We start from the raw sequence: 22,224 nt of genomic DNA, 5'->3' as shown, positions 1-22,224 counted from the left end.
TAAGTGAAAAAGGTGTTTTGATCACTCCCAGGGATCAGAGGAAACTTCATAAGGGTTGGTTTCACGACCTTTTGTTTCAGTCAGACCTTACAAAATCACCCTTCTCTGAACAAACTTGCCCAGGAAATTGGTCTCCAGATTCAGAGAGACCTTATGGTGTGCAGCCTGCCTGTATGACTTCCGGTCCTCAGCAGCACTGCAGAAGGCAGTTATCAATAAGGGCTATAGAGGCTTCTGCTTCTTAAGACATGGTTTATTTCACAAATCCCAACCATCCAGTAGACTTCTACAATTCCACATAAAATGGATGCAACAGATGTTCCTGGACCTCACTGCTGGAGGTGCTGACTGGCAAATGAACAAACAAATGGGGGAAGGGAGAGGGGGGAGGGGAACCCACCCAATTCTCCTTCCTGGAGCTTAGAGGAATCTTTTTTTCCTTCCTCCATGAGAAAATACAAACTGTTGCTTTATAAACAGTTGTCACTTTTTGACTTATAAAGATTCACAGTCTTTTCCTTTTGTTTACTTTGATGACCTTTGAAATAAGCTGCAACCCAGAGTCAAAAAAAAATTTCCATGTTCATTTTTCAGAAAGGGGACTCTGTTGCCACAATGTGCTGTCAGCCGCTGGCTTGGAGGCTGGCTGTAGCCCAGGCCCAGGTTTGCAGGCCCTTTTCCCCAAACCCCTCCCTGGGCAGCTCCCAGTAATGTGGGTTACTGGCCTGAAGGCCAAACAGTTTTCTGTTGGTCAGACTCTTCTATAAAGCAGATTTTATGGCTACTCTAAAATCTGGAAAACACAAATTAACATGTTAACTTTGCATTTCCTTTGGCTTTGCTTGCTGGAGAGACAACACTAATGATTTCCTGCAGCTCTCAAAGAAAAAGAAAAAATGTCCTGCTACCCACTACCTCTGTGGCCAGCCTTCTCTACCCTCAGTGGGCCTCTCCTCTGACACGCTCTCCAAACCTCATTGGGTACAAATCTGAAAAGTCAAAGGAAGACACCAGGAGAAGCCTTGGAAGGCCTAGCTTCCTCTTAGGGGCATTGAAACATTCCTTTTCTTTGATTTCTATCTCTTAGTGAAAAATATCACATAGCCACATGTCCCAATAACTTGTATGTGAATTTTAATACTGAGTATGGGGTTAGGGAATACATGATAAAAAGAACATTACTTAACTTCTATTACTTCTGATTCCAAAAATAATGCATTCTTCATTTGTGGTGATAAGACAGTCTGTATGCTCGATTGTCATGGTGGTTGCACAAATCCATGCATGGGATAAAATTGCTCATGCACACACACACACACACACACACACACATGAATACATGTAAAAAATGGCAAAATTAAATAGGGTAGGTAACCTAGTTAATAGTAATGTGCCTATGTCAATTTTCTGGTTTTGATATAGTACTGCAATTACATAAGAAGTCACAATTGGGAAAAGATGATTGAAAAGGACAATGCTACTAGTTTTGCAACTTGTAATGAGATTATAATTATTTCTCAAAAAGTGTTTTTTAAAAAGTAATGCTTTTTTACTGTAAAACTTTCTAAATTATAGAAAAATGCAACAAAATTTCACCCCTAAACATTATTTAAAATTTAAAATTAGTTAATAAAAAATAAATATAAATTAAAAATAATAAAATTATCTCAAATTTGACCAATGGGAGTCCATTCCCCCAAAAAATCACCAAGTAAAAAAAATCCCACCCTCACTGTTAATAATTCGGTACCAATAAAAATGGGATTGTACTATTTTTGCAGCTTGCTTTTTTAAATTATCAGTGTGTCTTAGAGATATTTCCATGTTAGTGTATATGAACCTACAACATTCTTGTTAATAGCTGTACAGCTTGACTTTCTGTGATGTGATACTTGTAGAAATATCCCATAATTTTTTCTATTGATCCTGTATTGGTTGTTTCTGAATTTTCCTGTTAGAGTCAGTGCTACTGAAGATCATCCTTGGGCATCTATTATCTGTGCCCATACCCCTTTCTGTGAGACAAATTCCTAGAAGTGGGTATTACACTGAAGAAAGTGCATGTCTTCCAAGTTGCTATTTTGTCTAACTCCAAGGGAAACCACTGTATAAAAAAAAAATTCTGTATGTGCAACAGGATGGCCTTGCTGGTTATCTCCCCCCCACCCCCCCAAAAAAAGGTGACAATTTATGTTCCCACCAATGATGAATGAGAGTATTGTTTTCTTACCTAGTTATTAGATGGGGGTCCTACCTACTAATTTTTAAGAAAAATCCTGTACAAATTAATGTTGTTGTTTTTAAATTATTGTTTTAATTGCCCTTCCTTAAACATGAATGAAGTTAAACATGTCTTCATATGTTTATTGGCTATATTTGTATTTCATCTGTGAATTGCTTGTTTATATTCTTTGCTAAATATTTGCAGTTCCCAAAGTGTGTGCCAGAGCTCTGTGGGATATTTTAAATTTGGGAGAGAAACACAATGATGTTTACCATCTGTGAAATATTATGAGAACTACTAGCTTGAGGCGATTTGCACTTATCAACATTAGCTTGCACTGCATTCCTTTCGAAGATGCTATATATCTTTGCAAAGTTGAGCATTTGATAGTTGCTGCTATAAAAAGCAAGTACCATGAGAAAATCAATATGGAACAGGAATGAGGGTGGAGTCCAACAATCCCGAGGCTTGGGAAGTTATGAGTAGCCAACAGGCACACATACCCCATTAGTAAGTATTTGTGGTTATTAAGGAATGAGATCAAAATATTTTTTCTTTCAACTTATGTGTATTATTTTTTCAAACAGTTCCTAAGTTGTTAGGGTATAAATACTTATTAAGTTGTTTGGACCTAACTACTTAATAAATGGAACTATTAGGTATTTCTTTTGGCCTAGAGGCACCGTGAAAAGATTATTGAGGTGCTAAGGGTGCTATGAATGGCAAAAGTTGGTAACTCCCTGCCATATTTTATTCAATTACTTTCATTTTTGTTATTAATTTGCAAGAGCTTTGTTCCTTAGGGAAATTAGCAAATATTTTCCCCTTTACTTTTGAATATTCCTTTTAGTTTTTACCTTACAAAAGTTTTCAGTTTTTATGTTGACAGACTTATAAAAAGCCCATTTTTACCTGAAGATTATAAAACATTTTCCTGTTTTCTTCTAGCATTTTTATAGTGGGGTAGGGTTTTTTTGTTTTGTTTTTTACATTTGATTATTTTCTCCATCTGGAATTTATTTCAGTGCAAGACTTTGGGTAGGGATCTAACCATATTATTTAAAAAAAAAAGCTATTTGGTTGTTTTAATACCATTTATTGGATAAATCAATATTTTAGCCACTATTTAAATATCACTTTTATCACCTAATGTATTTCTAGCAAGTTTATTTCTGACCCCTCTATTCTTTACATCTCTTTATAGCACTTACTGTTCTCTACCTTGAATTTTAATTATTTATGTACATATCTTATTCCCTGCACTAGATCATAAACTTTTTAATATTGATTTCATCTCTATGTCCTATAGCTGCATTCTTTTCTCTTTCCCTCCTCTCCTTCTCTAAAACTTTTATATAGAAAAATTTAAATTTACACAAATGTAAACAGAATAATGTAATGAGTCCCATGTATCTTAACTGTCACTAAGCTGCAGTAATTGTTGATTCTTGACTAATTTTGTTTCATTTATACTACAGTCAATTTCTTTCCTTCTGTATTGCTTTAAAGTTAACTATCTTGACTGAACAAATTACCTATTGTTTTTCATTAATAAATTTTGCTACATTAAAGGATTTCTTATTGATCTAAATATTATCTTTAAGGAAACTCAATAGGTAAAGCTCCAGATATGTAGAAAAGATGAATTATCATAGGTAATAAAGCTTCCCCTAAAGAATTTAAACTGGGACTTATTCTATAACTAAATAGTTTGTAATTTAACTTTTTTTATATGTAGTTTTTCAGAAATGTATCTAAAGCAGTGGTCACCAACCTTTCGCACCTCATGGACCACTGGTGGTCCACAGCCCTCTCGTTGGCGACCACTGTTCTAAAGTTAGGAACTCTTTAGTTAGAACAGGTATTAAGTCAGTGTTTTGTAAATTGTTAATTCTTTAAATGCAAGTCTTTGTTTGTATGTTGGGTTAAGAGTGACTACTTTTTTTTAAAAAATATATTTTATTGATTTTTCATAGAGAGGAAGAGAGAGGGATAGAGAGTTAGAAACATCGATGAGAGAGAATCATGGGTCAGCTGCCTCTTGCACACCCCCTACTGGGGATGTGCCCGCAACCAAGGTACATGCCCTTGACCAGAATCAAACCCGGGACCTTTCAGTCCCCAGGCCGACGCTCTATCCACTGAGCCAAACTGGTCCCGGCAAGAGTGACTACTTTTGACATAACTTTCTAAATCCAATAGCTCAAGGCCCTTGATGCCTCTTCTAGGTGCCAGACTCCTAAATGAATTGTAAAATTTGGAACACCGGGCCAGAGATGATTCAGGCGAAGCATATACTCACTCTCTTTTTATTTTTTTGTTTTAAAAGACTTTATTTTTTAATATATATATATATATTCTTTCTTTTCTTTATTGAGTAAGGTATTATAAATATGTCCTTATTCCCCCATTGTCTCCCCACCTCACCCCCAGTCCTGCCCTCACCCTCACCCCCTGTTGTCTGCATCCATCACTTATGCTTATAAGCATGCATATAAGTGCTTTGGTTGATCTCTCCCCCTTACCCCCACCCTCCCCTACCTTCCCTCTGAGGTTTGAGCATCTGATTGATGCTTCTCTGTCTCTAGTTCTATTTTTTTTTAACATATTTTATTGATCTTTTACAAAGAGGAAGGGAGAGAGATAGAGAGTTAGAAACATCGATGAGAGAGAGACATCGATCAGCTGCCTCTTGCACACCCCCTACTGGGGATGTGCCCGCAACCAGGGTACATGCCTTTGACCGGAATCGAACCCGGGACCTTTCAGTCCACAGGCCGATGCTCTATCCACTGAGCCGGCTTCGGCTCTAGTTCTATTTTTGTTCATCAATTTATGTTGTTCATTATAATCCACAAATGAGTAAGATCATGTGATATTTATCTTTCTCTGACTGGTTTATTTCACTTAGCATAATGCTCTTTTGAATACCATTTATTTTGCCAACCCTTTTGTGTGGAGAGAGTTTAAAGAGGTATAGTACCACAGCTGCTGGTGTGAATACAGATTCTGCTTCTACCACTACTGGCAAGGTGGCATGATAGAATTAGAAGTCAATAAATGCTCTCTTTATTGAGCCCATCTGTCTGACAGACAAAGCTACTTATCCTTGGGGTCCAGGGTCTATGAAAACTGGGACACAGTCCTTTCCTTCAAAGACCTATACAGGGAAATTGTAGATTGATAGCCATGATAATGGATATATATATATATATATATATATATATATATATATATATATATATGTATATATATGTATATATATGTATATATATATGTGTGTGTGTGTGTGTGTGTGTGTGTGTGTGTAATTATAGTATATGTAAAAAAATTAGTATATTAGTATATGTAATTGAAGCTGAATAGGAAAAAAAGTAACTCTTAGGGTTGGGGGTGGAGTCAACTGAAGAAAGCTGAGGAAGGGTTCATGGTGGGCCTTACAGCGGAAATGAAATGTCAGTAGGCAGAGAGGATGGAGGAGAAATGGAAGGAACATCCTGCACAGAGAAGTATTTGTTAGTTGTCTGCCCCAGTGGCCACAGAATAGATACATGAAGGGAGGAAGTAGGGAGTAAACTACTAGTAGAAAGGTGAGTTGAGCCTTTAGTGCCCAGCAAATTCTATAGGAGGTTGGAAATTATTGAAGGATTTTGAATCAGTAATATGATTGGGGCTTGGTTTTTAAGATTTCTCTGCAGCCATCTGCAAAATAGGTTTTAGAGGCAAAGACCAGTCAGTTAACTTGTTTCCATCAGAGAGGTGTAAGGTCTTGGGTTCCTGAGCTAGAGCTGTGGGAGTGTTAATAGAAAGGAGGGAACGCATTTGACACAACAAAGTAAATTTCCAGGCTCCTACAGGCTTTGTGTTTTTGTAGATTTTAGTCCTTAAAGATACTCGTGGCCTATTTCCTGTGCTTCCTTTCCCCAAACCAGAGTCAGTTAGGAAGTAATTACACTTTGTAGTTAGTGACCCTTTCCCAGCATGGCAAAGTGTCACCTTTTGGGAACTTACCCAGACCTTTCTAAGGATGTGTTCTCATCTGATGAACAGGTTGAGGTCTGGGGAGTAACCACTTGAAATGCTTCCTGGCCACCTCTCCAGCATGGGATCAGATGGGTGGGTTCCTGTGGGTGGTACACGCCCACTGAGCCCTTTCTTGTAGGGATGACCAGGTTGAGTAACTTAAGTATCCCAGGGTCATGCCCCCAGTCCACACTGATCCTCCCAGGCTAGAAACAATGGAGCTGTTAATAAAAAGATTATGTTGAGCTCTCTGTACAGATGACCTAGGCAGGTACATATACCCAACAAGCACCATGCCCTGCACTGTGAAGTAAGAGAAAAGAGGGGTGCTTCTGAGAAGCCTGTGGTCCTGTTGGAGATAAGATTGATATGCCTGAAGCAGAGAACAATTAAATTCTAACCCACATTTTAATAATTAGAAATGACAAATAAGTTAGAAAACCTCTCTCTCTTCATTTCCCACCTACACACACACACACACACACACACACACACACACACACACACACAGTCTGCCTTTTAAATGATTTTTGCTGTATCCATTTCCATTTCCCGACAGTTATATGATTAGGCATGTTTCTGTGAATTAGAAAGTTTAGATCCCTCCCTCAGTCATCCCCCTACTCACACCACTGCCCCCCTTCAGTCTGACTCAAAGCCATAAAATACTTCTGCCTGCCTGCCTTGAGTTCTGTTTGTATGAATTAAGTCGACAGGATAAATATTCACATTCCCAGCGACAGGCTGAAACAATGTTTGCCTGTTCTGCCCAGTGAGTCGAGAAAAGAAGGGGGCCTGACATCACCCTATACTGTACATTCCCGGCATAGATCATTTATTTAAGTCCCTGAAAAAATACAGATGTTTTACCAGCCGAAATAAAATCCTGTGTAAACACTGAGCTCGGAAAAATGTGGCTCTGACTTAGTTGTGGGGGTTGGAGAAACGGGGCGGGGGAGGGGGGGAGAAGAGCTAGGCAAAAGAGCAGATGTAGAAATTTTATACTTGGCTGAATGTGATAGGGACAAAAGTGTTTGTCCCCAGCCTGCATGCTGCAAAAGCAGAATAGAATTTGTTTTTAAGAAAATACAGTTGCAAACGTGGATAGGTCTGTTGCTCTTCGGAGTTTGGGGTTGTCAGTGATTTGATACATTCAACCACTTGCGTCTGACCTCTGAAGTGAGCGTCTTTTTTCTCATTGGGGTTATCCTTTTTCCTGCCCTGCCTACCCTGGTCCTGTTATTGCTGGAGCCCGCTGGTTCCTGGCGCTCACCTGCTGTTGACTTTATAAGGGGGGAAGCTGCCTGGAAGCCATGCTTGGTGAAGAGGAAAACCCATCTCAGCGTCACATTCCCAAACAGCCATCTATCATCTTGATCTTGTCTAACACAAGTCACTATTTTAGTCCAGCAGCATAAACCAGACATATTTTACTGGTGCAGTGCAAGCTTTTTCAGGCTCTGCCTCATGACTCTTCTTAGCCTGTGGTATTTATTCAAAGAGCATTACATTTGCTCTGTGGAGTCACTTTTAAGATTCAAAGCTGCCAAAATGGACCCCATGTTTTACACAGATGGTTGGAAACTCCCCTGGGTCTCCCTGTGTTTAGAGAGGGAATGGGGGTGGGCAGAGAGTAACTGCTTCCAGGTTCTCCAAACTTTTCTTAGATCCTCCCAGAGTTTCATTTAGACCTGCATTTCAGGGGCCAGAAGTCTAGCCCCTTCCTTGTCAGGGCAGGGATGATCGCCTCATCTCTCGACAGCCCCAGCCTGAAGTCCCAGTATGATAGTCCAGCCTGATAGTCCTGAGCCTGTGACGGTCCCAGCCTGAGATGGTCCCAGCCTGTGATGGTGTTGGTGATGCTGTTCAGTCTGCACTCAGTTGCTTGCTGTGTGCTTTTGGTCTCTTTCTGATGAATCACAACTGTCTTAAGTCAACACCACTTTCTCCTGATTCTTTTGCCGAAGACCCCTCCTAATCCACTCAGCTTTTCCAAAAGGCCTCCCATAGCTACAGGTAAACAGCTGCCCTGCTTGTCCCAGTGTGATCAGTAGTGTACTGGTTAGTAATGGCGAATTTTGTAATGAAAGAAAACACGATAATTTCAAGAGAAACATCAAAAGTGCTTTATTCAAAGTAATGTCCATCGCCAGCTACACATTTCCCCATCTTTCAGGTAATTTGTGGATACTGTCCCAATAGAACTTCTCTTGTTTTGAGGAGGACCATTCAGAGACCAAATTTTCCACTTCCTCATACATTGTGAAGTCCTGCTCAGAAAATGCATGTGCCATCTATCAGAACAAGTGGTAATCTGAAGGAGCAAGGAATGGTGAATACAGTGGTTGGGTTAATACTTGCCAGGCAAGATCTTTTAACATGTCTTCAACAGTGTGTGAAGGTGCATCATCATGAAGCAAAATTACTTTGCTGTGTCTTCTGGAGCATTCTGGTCATTTCACGATCAAAGCGTGGTTCAAATTGATTATTTGTTGTCAGTAGCTATCAGTATCAATCGTTTCGCCTGGTTTTAGAAGCTCATAATACACCACACCTTCCTGATGCCACCAAACGCAGAGCATTGTCTTCTTTCTGAAGCGATTTGGCCTTGCAGTTGATGTTGATGGTTGACCTGGATCAACCCATGATTTGGTGCATTTGGGATTCTCAAAATAAATAAATGTCTAAATAAGTAGATAAATCCACTTTTCATCGCCAGTCACAATTGGATGCAAAAAAGACTTTCTTTTGTGCTGTTGAAGCAACATTTTACTGATGACTTTTCGGTTTTCCATTTGATGTGGCACCCATTTTCCTTCCTTTAAAATATTTCCCATTGCTTGTAAATGATTGAAAATTGTTTGCTTAGCAACATTTAATCTTTCTGTAAGTTGTTTTTGAGTTTGACACACATCTTCATCCAATAATGCTTGTATTTGTTCGTCTTCAAACTTTTTTTGGTTGATCTGGACTTTCTTTGTCTTTCACATAGAAATCATCACTTTTAAAGTGTTTAAACCAGTCGAGATCGGTTTGGCTCAATGGATAGAGCATCGGCTTGGGGACTGAAGGGACCCGGGTTCGATTCCGGTCAAGGGCATGTACCTTGGTTGCGGGCATATCCCCAGTAGGGGGTGTGCAAGAGGCAGCTGATCGATGACTCTCTCTCATCGATGTGTCTAGCTTCCTATCTCTCTCCCTTCCTCTCTGTACAAAATCAATAAAATATATTTAAAAAATAAATAAATAAATAAATAAATGAAATAAAGTGTTTAAACCAGCATTCATAAGTATCTTGAGTTGGAGCATGTTCACCATAAGCTTCTGGAAGTATATGATAACTTTCAGCAGCACTTTTCTTCAAAATAAAGTAATGAATTAAAACTTCCCACAAATGCTCACTTTTTGGCACAAAATTCGACATTTTTAAGTGTAAAAATATCTATGAACACCTTCAGCAAATTCAACATGTGAAATTTTGAAGTTTGTTGTCAATACAACAAAATAGCATACATATTAAGTCACATAAATATCAACATATGTTTAACTCCATCTATTGAAAAAAATCCACATTATTAACCGGTACACCTGGTATTAATAGAGCTCCTCTCCACTCTCAGAAGACTTCCTGGTTTGTACAATGTACTGCCTTCCCTAGAGTAGTTATCACTGGACATTCCTAACCAAACTCATTAAACCCCCTTCCTCATTCCCAAAACGGCTACATGTGCTCCTGCGGTCCCTGCCTTGAAGGGTGGGCCTCCAGCACTAGCTGCCTCAGTTTCTAGTCTCTTTCCTGACTTTCAACTCCATGTCTAGAGCAGTTCCCGAGCCCTGCCTCTTTAGACTCCCAAGTCTCAAATGTATCCTTTCCTCTTCTTTCCACTGCTGCTATTGTTTAGATTGGGGTGAGGTTGGGGTGTCACACATTCAGTCCTGTCTGTTTCAGGCAAGTAAGTGAACGAAGCGGGGGTGGATATAAAATGCCACCCTCTTGATGCATCTTTTGTCTTCAAACTTTGGATGGAGACTTGGGTTCAGTAAATATAAGTGGGGGGTGGGGGGAAAACATGAGATAAGTGATAAACAACCTTGACACTCCACCCAAGCGACCTGGGTACTGGTCAGGAGAAGAGACAGTGGAGACCCTGAGCATGCATTTCTTATCAACGGAGCCAGCTGCTGCTCCTCAGCCCAGGCCTAATGGCTCTGTGGGAGTGTGGCCCCAAGGTGGCAGATGTTTTGATTTTTTGGAGCCCTGACCGGTTTGGCTCAGTGGATAGAGCGTCGGCCTTCGGACTCAAGGGTCCCAGGTTTGATTCTGGTCAAGGGCATGTACCTTGGTTGTGGGCACATCCCGAGGAGGAGATGTGCAGGAGGCAGCTGATCGATGTTTCTCTCTCATCAATGTTTCTGGCTCTCTGTCCCTCTCCCTTCCTCTCTGTAAAAAATCAATAAAAAAATATTTTTAAAAAAATTGGAAATCAGGATGATTTTGATGTGAAATCTCCCAGTTCATAAAGGATAGTTTAAAAATATTGTGCAGATCAAATAAAACATCTGCAGCCATTTTTGTCCAAAGGCTCTTGGTTTTCAGCCTCTGGTTTCACCCCTCACCACCTCCTGACTGGACTATTGCAATAGTGTTGGTCGTGTCGCCCATTAATCCAGCCTCTACACTGCCCTGGCCCTTTGCCCCCCAAGTTACAGATCTGATCACTTAAAAGCTATTAAGAACAGAACACATATTCCTTGATGCGGCATTTAAGATCTGTGTTCAGCTCTGTCTCCTCCCACCCTCCACACACACCCTGGCTGTGCTTTCATCACACACAACTACTTGCTGTCCCCTGAGCAGCCCCAGTATTTTTAACTAATAGCTCTTTTTAGAACAATTTTAGGTTCACAGAAAACCTGAGCAGATCCTCCCAGTCCCTTCTCCCCAGTTTCCTCTTACTATTAATATTTTGCATTAGAGGGTACATTTATTACAATTAATACACTTGTCACATTTTCATTAACTAAAGTCCATAGTTTATAGTAAGACTTATTCTTTTAGTTGGGAATACCAATATTTTAAGACCCTTAAAAAATTTTTTTTATAATTCACCTTTCTCTGTTTGTATTGTTCTCCCAATTCTGGCAGGATTTTTTTTTTCAAGGCCAAATATGAATGTCACTTTCTACAAAGCCTTCTCTGACTGTTTACTTCAGGAGTGGGGGCCTGGAAGGAGGGAGCAGACAGAAAAAGGAAGAGAAGTAACTTTTTTTTTTTTTCCAGGTGCCTAGTGTGTGCCAAGTACTATATTTTCTTTTAAATCCCTCTGTAATCCTATAATATGGATGTTATTATCCATGTTAACCTGTTTCTGTGAGTTGCCCAAAGCCCTAATAGTAACTAGGTTGATGCCTGTGTCAACCTGGCTCCAAAGTGTGTGTTGCACCCATTTTTCCCCCCTAGGGCTGCGTTCTTACCGCTAATCTAGCCTCCTGCCTTCCCCACCAGATCAGAAATCCACTGGAGTGCGAGTTACTCAGCTCAGTGTCTCCACTCCCACGAAGGGGGTCGGGGGGCACATACTGCAGGTCCAAACCCGTGAGCTTGTGTCCTAAAGGCAGAGTTAGTATCGGAAGAGGCACCAGATACTGACATCAATTCAGCAAATGGTGGTTGAAATCCTGCTGTGCCTGGACTTGGTGCGGGGTGAGGTCAGGGAGCAGAGGGCGTGGTGGCGGCTGTATCTCCCCGCCAGGCAGAGAGTCGGGAAGCTGTTGACTCTCCATTTATCCAGGACTAGAATGTGAGCTGCAGGGGAGCAGAGACTCTGTTCTCTGCTGTGACTCCCAGGACAGTCCATAGCAGTGATAGCTCTTTAATAAATATCTGGCCGGAATGTTTGATTCCCACCGCAAACTGGGGACACGGAAAGTGACTCCTCAACTGCTCGCAGCTCTCATGTGCGTTCAGTTAGTCATCAGTCCCAGTTCCGGCAGCTTGGGGTTCTCCACGTTTGGTGCAGGGCAGCCCTGTATTATAGGCAGTTTCCCAATTATCCCAAGCCTTGGCTCAACCACACTCCGAGTTCTCCGTTCCTGGTGAATGACCAGGATCACAATTGTTGTGCGGTGTGTACCCGCGGTGACAGACTTGATGGACCTGTTAGGCTGATTTTCATAAACTAGAGCTACCAAGCGTTTCAAAAACAGCCTTGTTTTTGCCAAGTAAGGTGAGCAAATATAGGACTAAGTTTAAACATCCATCAGGAGTTATTTTTGAAGCGATTGCTTCTAAATGAGAGGCATTCGAAAATCTCACAGCTTTCTTTACAAGTAAGTTCCACAGTCATGTATTTTGCTGGTGTCTGCTGATTAATTACGATCCTGTGACACCATGAAAAGCCTTGGTGGTTGGGTCTGTGCAGCTGTGGAGGAAAGTAAAGCGAGGCCCAGTGATGTTGCCAAGCCTTTCAGGCTGGTGGGATTCAGGCAGAGGAAGGTATTTTTTTTCACTCTGGCAGTCACCACAGAAGAACAGAAGCCCCAGCCAGACCCATTCCTCCAGACTTCAGGACGGGCGGTTTGGGTCCCCATGGGGGTGTGGTGAAGCAGTGATATTCGATCTGTTGCTTCTGAAATAACAGGCCCATTATTAGAGAAAGCATTTTCAGTTTCCATTAGGACATGTGTGCATTCTCCTGTCCAGTTACTTCTGTTTAGAAAAAAAATAGTGGTTACATAATTTTTTTTTAAAGATTTTTTTTTTTTTTAATTGGTTTTCAGAGAGAGAGGAAGGGAGGAGAGAGGGAAATGTCGATGTGAGAGCGGGGACATCAGTTAGCTGCCTCTTGCATACTCCTTACCCGGGATCGAACCAGCAACCTCTTGGTGCATAGAATGAAACCCAACCAACTGAGCCACACGGGCCAAGGCACATACGGTAAATTCATCACAATTTCTTTTTTCTCTAAACAAAAGGTGGTCAGTATATATTTGTTGTTGGTAATTACAGATGTCTGACCCCAGAAAACCTGCCAGCTCCTACTTATTTAGGGTCTGATGACTCTAGGTTTCTTTTATCTTGGCCCCTTGCTCTTCTCTACTCCGTTCCATATATAACTCTCACTTATGCCCCTCGTTAACATGAGAGAAAAAAGAAAAAACTTGAATCTTATTGCTGAGAAAGAGCCTCTGCTGCTCTGGTGAAGGATACAGTAGGGAAAGAAAACAAACCGAGTTTTAAAATAGCCTTTCCAAGTTCTTCATGTGTTTATCCGCACTTGCTTTGTTCACCCACCTCCTCCTTGATTAAGATAAGGGCGACTGAAGGATTTCTCTGACATGCGTCTCTCTCCTTGGCGCTGGGTAAGGTCAGAAGATCGCATCCAAGCCCTCGTCCACTTTCTTGCTCTTCTGCAGGTTTGTACTCCTCACAAAGGCCTCGTTGACGTCATATCGGAGCGTGAATCCATGACACACGTAGGTGGGCACGTACACTCGCACGTGCCCCATGTCATGTGTCTGCTGGAACTGTGGCCTCTGTCCTGAACATAGGCAGCTAGAGATAGAATAGGATGGGTCTTTCTCTGCTTCATTCTAATATCATGTCGTGGAAGAGTGAGAAAGTGGGTGTGTCCGCCTTGCTGCCTCCACTCCTGACATCTAAGCAAAGATCTACTAAAAAATCTGAATAGTTTACAGACGTCGCTGTGGAGTGTTTGCAAAGGCAAGCGTCCTTGTGGCCTGTTTCTTTAGCCAAGCCTGTTCCGATAAACCCAGACATGTAAACCAGCTAGATTCTCAGGCCCTTAGGCTTTAAGAGGTTACGTTCTTTATGAGTGACTGCTAACATAAGAGAAAGATGTTTGCATTTCTTTGCTAAGATCAACTTCTAAGTTGTTTGTAACTAATAAGCTCTCGTATCAAATGATCGTCTGCTCACCTTTCTTTGGAACCATGTATGGAACCCAAAGCACAGGTACGTGGGTTCCTTGCCACTTGCTAAATCCTCCAAAACGAACAAGCTTTCTGCAAAGAGAGCTGAGCCACATTCTGCAGGTGTCTGTTTTCTTTGAGGGGAATATTTGGAGGAAACCTAAAAGGGAGGAACTTGCATTTAGAAAAAAATATATTTTCACAGCAGACATTGCTTTTTCTCTCTTTTGGTTTAGGTTTTTCATTTGTTGCAAGCCTTCTCAGACTCCAAACACAGAATGAATGCGCACTTTCAGCAGGAGCTGGCTGATGTTGCTGTTTGTACCACAGCCAAACTCTGGCTGGCCAAGAGGTATGTTACAACCCCTCATGAGCAAGGAGTTATCAGGGGTTAGGAATACATTGGAGAATTGCTGTTTCTAGTTGTGGGAGTTTTAAACGTCATTGGCATGAGTTTTCTAAACTTATTAGAGTATTTATCTTTTTAGAACTTTGGCTTGTGGTGAAGAAAGAAAAATATTTTCTTGACAATTTTTCTAAAGCTGCTGTGTGGCTGGGGGGCATGTAATATGGCTTTTTATCTCTCCACCAATCAGCTTACTTTTATTAATACCTGCTACGTGCCCAACCCTGTGTTAGATGGTATAACAATGAAAGGCCGTACTTGATGAAACCGTGGGGTACAAACTCAGGTATCGTAGCAACTCAGAGAGTAGAGATTGATGTAAGCCTTGAGCAGACGCTGGGGGATAGATGGGCATGAATATGAAGAGATGGGCATTGCCATTTTAAGTAGAAAGTAGAATAGCTTGAGTAAGCAAGGCAAAGAAGAATAGATACATTTTGTTCTTCCTCCTTGCCATTAGTTTATTCTAGAACTTTCCCACTTTTCTGTGTGAAAAACGGAGTGAAAGAATATCTCATTTACTTCATAGGAAATCCTCTCCATAACACTGTGTTCAAATCCATGTCAGACAGTGATGTTGGGAGGAACCCAGTGTGTCCTCTGTCAGTTCCAGCAGAGGCAGTCTAGTGGAAGACCACATGCTACCACATCCCATGCTGCGTATGTTGTGTTTGATTAAGAGTCAATATGTTGGTTGCCTAACATAACGGCCTCTTTTTTAATTTTTTTTAAAAAAATATGCTTTTGTTCACTTTTGTTGGGCTTCCCACCTTATATGGCAAAGCAAGTGATGGGTAGTTTGAGGCCTGCAATTCAGTGTAATCCAACAAAATACTGGAGATGTGTAGTAAATAAATAATTTCCATCCCATATGCTAAGTGTGATAATAAATGTATTTACATTTACATGGGCCAGACCCTCCAGCTATTATTTCTAGGTTATCAGGAAATCAGAGCTCTCCAGCCCAGAGGAGGGGCAGGGGAGACCCAGCATTTCACCTTTCAAGAGATGAGAGGAATTTTGCTAAGTGGCTAGGGCAGGGAGGGGTATTCTAGGCTCACGTAATGTCTTAGGCAAAAACATGGCAGTATAAAGTGGCAGAGGGAGTGCGATAAGGTACATGTGGCAGAAAATAAAGCTGAAGAGCCCTGGCCAGAGTGGCTCAGTTGGTTGAAGCATTGTGTCATATACCAAAAGGTTGTGGGTTCAATTCCCACGTCGGGGCACATACCCAGGTTGTAGGTGCAATCCCCAGTTGGGGTAACCAGTTGATGTTTCTCTGTCACATCGATGTTTCTCTCCCTCTCCCTTCCTCTCTCTAAAATCAATAAAAACATATCCTTAAAAAACAAAAAAGAAAGGAAAGGTAGCGGAAAAAATACTTGAATCACACATTAAAAAAATTCTAAAGGAAACCTTTAATGAAAGGGAACCAGTGAAGGATTTCTCCGTGTGTGGATGTGAGTCTCCATATTTCTCTAAGCACCTACAGCTTTGGACAGGAATATTGATGGGAAAACTCTTTAGTGTCTAAAATGCCAATAAAGTGATAGTTAATCTCTCATTTTTAGTCCAATTTTTCTCTCTCTCTCTTTTAAAGAGTAGGAATTGATGGCCCTAGCTGGTTTGGCTCAGTTGATAGAGCATTGGCCTACGGACTTCATTCCAGTCAAGGGCACATACCCGGGTTGCAGGCTTTATCCCCAATAGGGGGCATGTAGGAGGCAGCCAACTGATTATTCTCTCTCGTCATTGATGTTTCTATCTCTCTCTCCCTCTTTCTTCCTCTCTCTGAAATCAATAAAAGCGTATTTTTAAAAAGAGGAGGAGTTGATGCACCATAAACCACTTCCATGGGCCTAGTATAGTTTGACTTCTGTGTGGCTTCTAGACAACTTCCCCCAGATGCTTTTTCAGAACAAGGAACTGTTGATTACATTTGTGCTCTTCTGTGTTTACCAATTCATAGGCCAGACCCTCCAGCTATTATTTCTAGGTTATCAGGAAGTCAGGGCTCTCCAAAAACCATGCTGTTGAAACCCCTGCTTCCAGCTTCACTGGCCCAAGACAATACTGAATCTCCTCTTTTTAAAGTTCGCTGAGGAAGGAGTTTCTGCCCCCTTAGCTTGCTATCCTTTCATGGGTTTCATAGAAATTCTTCATTCACTGGCTTGATGGGCCAGTTCCTTCTGTTTGGATAAGAAGAAGGACACAGAGTAGCAGGCCAGCCATCTGAATGGGCCTTCATGTTGTGCAGTGCCTGAAGACGGATGGCAAAGCTGGAGAAGTCCTCCTGGCCTCCTTTGACCTTCCCTGTGGTTCCACTGCAGTTTGCTAATCAGGCTTTTCATCATCATCATCATCACTCCCACCCATCTCCTCTGATTTTTCTCCATGATTTTCCAGCCCTAGGAAACAAAGGCATGAATCACTGCAATTCACTGGGTTTCCACCTTCCTTGCTGAGAGTCCAGGAAAGCCACTTATTATGTTTCCAGTACAGTCAACACTTTATTATCCAAGTGTGAACTTTACACTTTGTGGGTGGTCTGTAGATGGTTCCTAACACCAGGCTTCCTCTTACTGCCCAACACACTTTTACCATATTAACCAGCATGTGTTCGGGGCCTAAAATAACGTTTGGGAGAAAAACACATTGCCAGAACACAATGCATTCCAAAGGCATGGATCAGTTTTTCTGTATTATTCACACCATTGTCACAGTAACCTTGAGGTTCCTGCATAAGAAAGTTTATAATAGGATATAAGTGATGAAGCTTCAGTCTATCACATGCCTGCCCTATCCCTGAGGTCCTCTTGAGAGTGTTGCTACAGGAGGTGTCTGTCTGCACTTACAGCTCCTTGCTTGCATGAGCTCCGGGTCCTAGTGGGCCCTTCTCAAAGCCAACCCTGTCTTCGCATTCTCACCTGCCTTTCCCTGGGAAGACGTTACAGTGTACAATATTCCAGCTTCCTCTGCTGAAGGGGCTCCTTTATGTCCCTCACAGTTTGCACATGAAAGAGGAATCAATGTTCCTTTGTGCCCCCTAAGAACTTTTTTTTATCTTTTGACATAAACTATGAAACATTAATGTTATTTGGGGGGGAAAGTTGGTTTAAATTTGAGCGCCAACACCTTTTCCCCCCTCTATGTGGTCATCAGCCTGAGTTCATTCAGTCCAATAAGTACAAAAACATTAGCAAGGATGTCATTTATTTGTCCTTTTCTGCCGGAAGAAGAGTGTGTGTCTTTAAGTTCTTTGGAGCCATTGGATAACCAGTTCAGTTTTTAAAATGTTGACCCAGAAATTGGGGCACATAAAATAAAGACTTTTGTCATATATTTCTGTTTTGACTTTGCAAGATTAATAGGGATTTATATGAGGTGATTAAGCAATAGCCATGGAGTTGTTGGGGAATTTGGGGTGATGAATGGCCAGCTGGCAACATGGCCAGAGCAGAGGACTGGGCTTCTGCTCTTACAGGCAGCTTTTCATTCCAAGATGTCAAAGTCTTTATGGAAATCAGCTCATTAATCCTGCAAGTCCCTTTCTTCCCCTTTTCTTCCATTCCTTCCTCCTCAATCCAGTTTACTGTCTCTCATGGTGTGAAGGCAGTTTACCATCTATTGCAGGAAAACTAAGCTGATCCAGATCAGAAACAGTGAGAACAGGGGTCAGCCGTTGTCCCAGAGAGGCTGGCTGTGGGTATTCCAGAAGAGGAGTCAGCACAGTCCCAGATCACGGCCTGCCTGCCGCCCAGGCTGTTCGCAGGCTCCAGCTCCACTGTCCCAGCTGGACCATAGGCTCTGCCTGAATAGGAAGGACGTTTTTAAAGTCCTGTCAAGCCCTGGCTGTTGTGCTCAGTGGTTAGGCAACAACCCAGGCACCAAAGGGCACATACTTGGGTTACAGGATGCATACAGGAGTTTCACACCTCTCTCTCTCTTCCACTCTCTCTCTCTCTCTCTCTCTCCCCCCTTCCTCCCTCCCTCCCTTCCACTCTATAAAAGCAATGGAAAACACATCCCAGGTGAGGATTAATAACAATAATAATAATAATAATAATAATAATAAAAGCCCTGACAAGCAGGACTAGGAAGAGAAAAGTTTTATTTACTTTGAGAAAATTACTATTATATTAGGCTTAACATTTTTTTAGGTGTCAATTTGGCTATCTAGTGTTTCCTTCAGTTATAAAAAGAAAAAAACAATAAGTGTGGATGTGCTTTATTTTAATAAATGTGGTGAACTAAATGGACTACCAAACTATACAATGAATGATGTAATGAACAGGAAGAAAGACATGTCCTACTAAATCTTTTCTTTTTCTTGATTGTCAGTGTTGTATATGCTTATCATAGAAAATTGGTCAAGTATAAAATGTGGAAATGAAGTTAATATAAGTCTATTTTTTTACCAACAACCAGAGGTTTTTAAACAATGGATGCCAGGTCTGACCTTTGATTTTTTTTGGTTTAGGGTGTTGCCCAATCTCCAGGAGATTATAAAATGCAGTCAGATTGAGAACTGATGATGTTTTCTTGTGCATTCTTGTGTCTCTCATTGCCCCGAGGGAGGGGGTCAAGGATGAGTATTGGGTAAAATAGCAGTTATGCTAGAGGGCACTTGTATTTTTCTTTGTGACCAATGATTCATTGGAGAAAGATGGATTGACAGTTTCTTTAGCCTGCTTCCCAGGAGATGTAGCCATTAAAACTTCAGTTCCACAGCTGGGCCAGTGTGAGGGCCATACTATTGTTTCATAGATGGATGGATTTCTGAGGTTGGTTACCTAAGTTATGTCAATTGCTCTTAAAAATACCAATTTAAATCTGATACTCTGTTGTGGTTGATTATCCTGGAAGTTCATGGCCCATTTTTATTTTTTGAAGTGATGCTTAAATAGAATAGATGATTCTTACCTCACTTCATTCAACAAATACTTACTGAGCATATTAAATACTACAAGTGTTTATTTAAACCACCACGTCATTGTAGCAAGGGCAACAAAATAGAATCTTGTCATGTGTTGAGTTAGTATAGCGCTGGGGTGTTGATCTGTGAGTGCCTTGGGTGGGGCCTGGATGAGGCTGGTTGACCTATTTGAAAATGTCTTTTGTGTGAAGTGTATCATTGGGCATGTGGAGGTATTATTGATATGAGAAAATGCTAAGTAACAGATTTACTATCTGAAAAGGGATTTACTATCGGGGAAAGGGAGGGAGGAAGAGACTGAACATAAACTGTGCACCTATGGATGAGGACAATGGGGGATGGGGAGGGGGCAGAGGGTGGGGTGGGAACCTGGTGGAGGGGGGAAGAAATGAGGAACCTTTGTAATAATATGAACAATAAAGATTGATTTAAAAAAAAAAAAAATAGAATCTTGTCAAGTGGAATCATAGGCCTAGAACTTAAGCATTGAAAGAATCTTGAAGGTTATTGTCGTCTACTCCCATCTCCGTGCAGATGGGAAAGGGCAGCCCAGAGAGGTCAGGGGAACTGCCCGTCTCACACAGGCACCTGACAACAACAAGCGTTTGTTGAGGACTTAGCTCCTTGCTCCGTGTTGTGCTCTTTGTGCTGGGCCACATTTCCTCCATCTGTCCAGACAGTGTTTTTATGTCAAGGCTTTGAATGGCAGTTAACTTAAGCATTCTTTAGAGCAGTGCTCCTCAGACCGTGGTATGCACATGAATCACCTAAGGTATCTCCTCAAATGAAGACTCGCATTCAGTCAGTCTAGGATGGGGCCTGAGACCCTGCATTTCTGACAAGCTCCAGGCAATTCCAGTGCTGCTGGTTTAGAGACACAGTGTGTATTTTGAAGGCCAAGGATCAGAGTACCAGGCACTGTGATCATTCAGCCCCCTCTTTGAAGTATTCCCTGCCTTTACACCCTCATTTTCAAGGGCTTGTGACTGGAGCTTGGAGCCACAGGATAGGACTGAGCTACTGAAGGAGTCATCCCAGAATTCCTTCCCATCCACCTGGGATGACCTGCATTGAGGAATTGCATGACCTTAGCACTCTCCTAGGGAGTTCACACTCCCTTGTCTGGGCAGCCATCCCAGTGGCCTCAGTGCCTGGGGTGGAACCAGTGCTTTGTTGGCATGCAGTAAGTATTTATCATTTTGAAAAATAACAGCCTGATATTCTGGGGAGAAAAACAGGCTCTCAGGATTATAAGAACAGGTCCGAAGGTCACAAGGAAAGCAACCTTGGGAAATAAATTTTTGAATAAAACAGAGCTGATGCGGGGAAAGAGATGGTGAAGGGAGCTCATGTTTGTTGAAGACGTAATCTTTGTACTATACCTAATGATTTGTTATCCCAAGTTAGTTCTTATTTGCAAGAATTATTAACTATATGATCCGTCTCCTTTCCTCTACAGCTTCCCCCTCAGTGTTCCTGATACTCCCTCCACAAGCTCCTCATTGCCCAAGTGCATAGACTTCCAGTCACTTCTGCATATCCTTCCCTGTCCATCCTCTCATCTGTTCTCCCCATTTTCCTTCTTTCTTACTGATCCCCACTAAGCTGAGTGGTCTGCCCCTTGAGGGCCTGTGGATTTAAATGTGTATGGAAAAAAAAAAATGCTTATAGAGACAAAGCTAGGGCTTGCTTTTGTGTGGCAATCCTAGTTCTTCCCCAGGGGGGTCTGTGGCCAGCTGCAGAAGTTCTGGTTTAGGATTCTGTTTTGCTTTACAGCTGAAGACAGCATTTATTTTCTAACCGCCAGATTTATTCACATAAGAGACTGCGCTTCCCAGGCAGAAATACTGGGGTTGAGGTCTGATTCCTCTTTCCCACTGTCCCTTAGCCCTTCCCACATCCCTCCTGTCTCTTGGCCCGGGCCCCTCCCGAAGGAAAAGTCCCTCTATCGTAACTCCTCCACGCGAAACAGAGCCCTCTGTTCTTCGCCACAGCTGCAGGTTGCTGTTACTCCCATGCTGTTGAAATGAATCCAGTCAAGAAGGATTGTTAAAATATTCAGATGATCATGTGGCATTTTAAGGCTATCATTTGTGGTCCCTGCCAATACTTGAAGGGAAGCAAGTCTGAACAGGGGTGGTTAGTTACATAGCAAGTTTCCAGGCATTGCTGGGGGTTGGGTTTTGCTTATGGTTTGTTTCTTCTTTGCTCTTTCTTTTTCTTTTTGTTTTTTATCAAAATAAAAGTTTTCCCAGTATCCCCCCCCCCCTTTTTTTTAAATTGCTTCTTCCTTCAACCCCTCCAGATTTTATGGGAGAAGGAGATTCCCATTAGGACCCCTCTTTAATCCTCAAACTCAGCCCATTCAAAGTCTCCATGAGCCACATGCATATTTGAATGATGAGAGAAATGAAGTTGGTGTATTTTAGACCCAAGCTTGTTGACATTTGTTTGCTTCCCTTTCAGACCTCTCAGGAATGTTTAAGGTCATGATATCTCGGAATGAGATCCTGTTTGTATTTTTTTGAAAACAGAGAGAAACATTAAGTTAGCATATTTTAGCCCAAAGCAATGGACAAGGCGGAAAACATTTTCATTACGTAGTCCTTTTAAAAATATGTCAGGTCTCACCCTGGCCCATGAGGCTCAATTGGTTGCAACATCCTCCCATGCACCAAGAGGTAGCAGCTTCGATTCCTGGTC

At 41.7% G+C, this 22,224-nt stretch overlaps 1 protein-coding gene across 4 annotated transcripts in view; it reads left to right on the top strand.

Annotated features, from left to right (window-relative positions):
- THADA (THADA armadillo repeat containing) overlaps positions 1-22,224 on the top strand; it is a 279,146-nt gene that overhangs the window by 178,445 nt on the left and 78,477 nt on the right. For all 4 annotated transcript variants that reach the window (XM_084901467.1, XM_084901468.1, XM_084901466.1 and 1 more), the window contains exon 30: positions 14,416-14,531. In XM_084901467.1, coding sequence (XP_084757593.1) covers positions 14,416-14,531 — 116 coding nt within the window. The remainder of the gene's footprint in view (positions 1-14,415; positions 14,532-22,224) is intronic.

The sequence above is a fragment of the Pipistrellus hanaki genome, assembly GCF_964339955.1.
Source record: "Pipistrellus hanaki genome assembly, chromosome: 12".
In the NCBI taxonomy this organism is placed as follows: Eukaryota; Metazoa; Chordata; class Mammalia; order Chiroptera; family Vespertilionidae; genus Pipistrellus; species Pipistrellus hanaki.
This window is presented reverse-complemented; position numbering and strand designations above follow the sequence as displayed.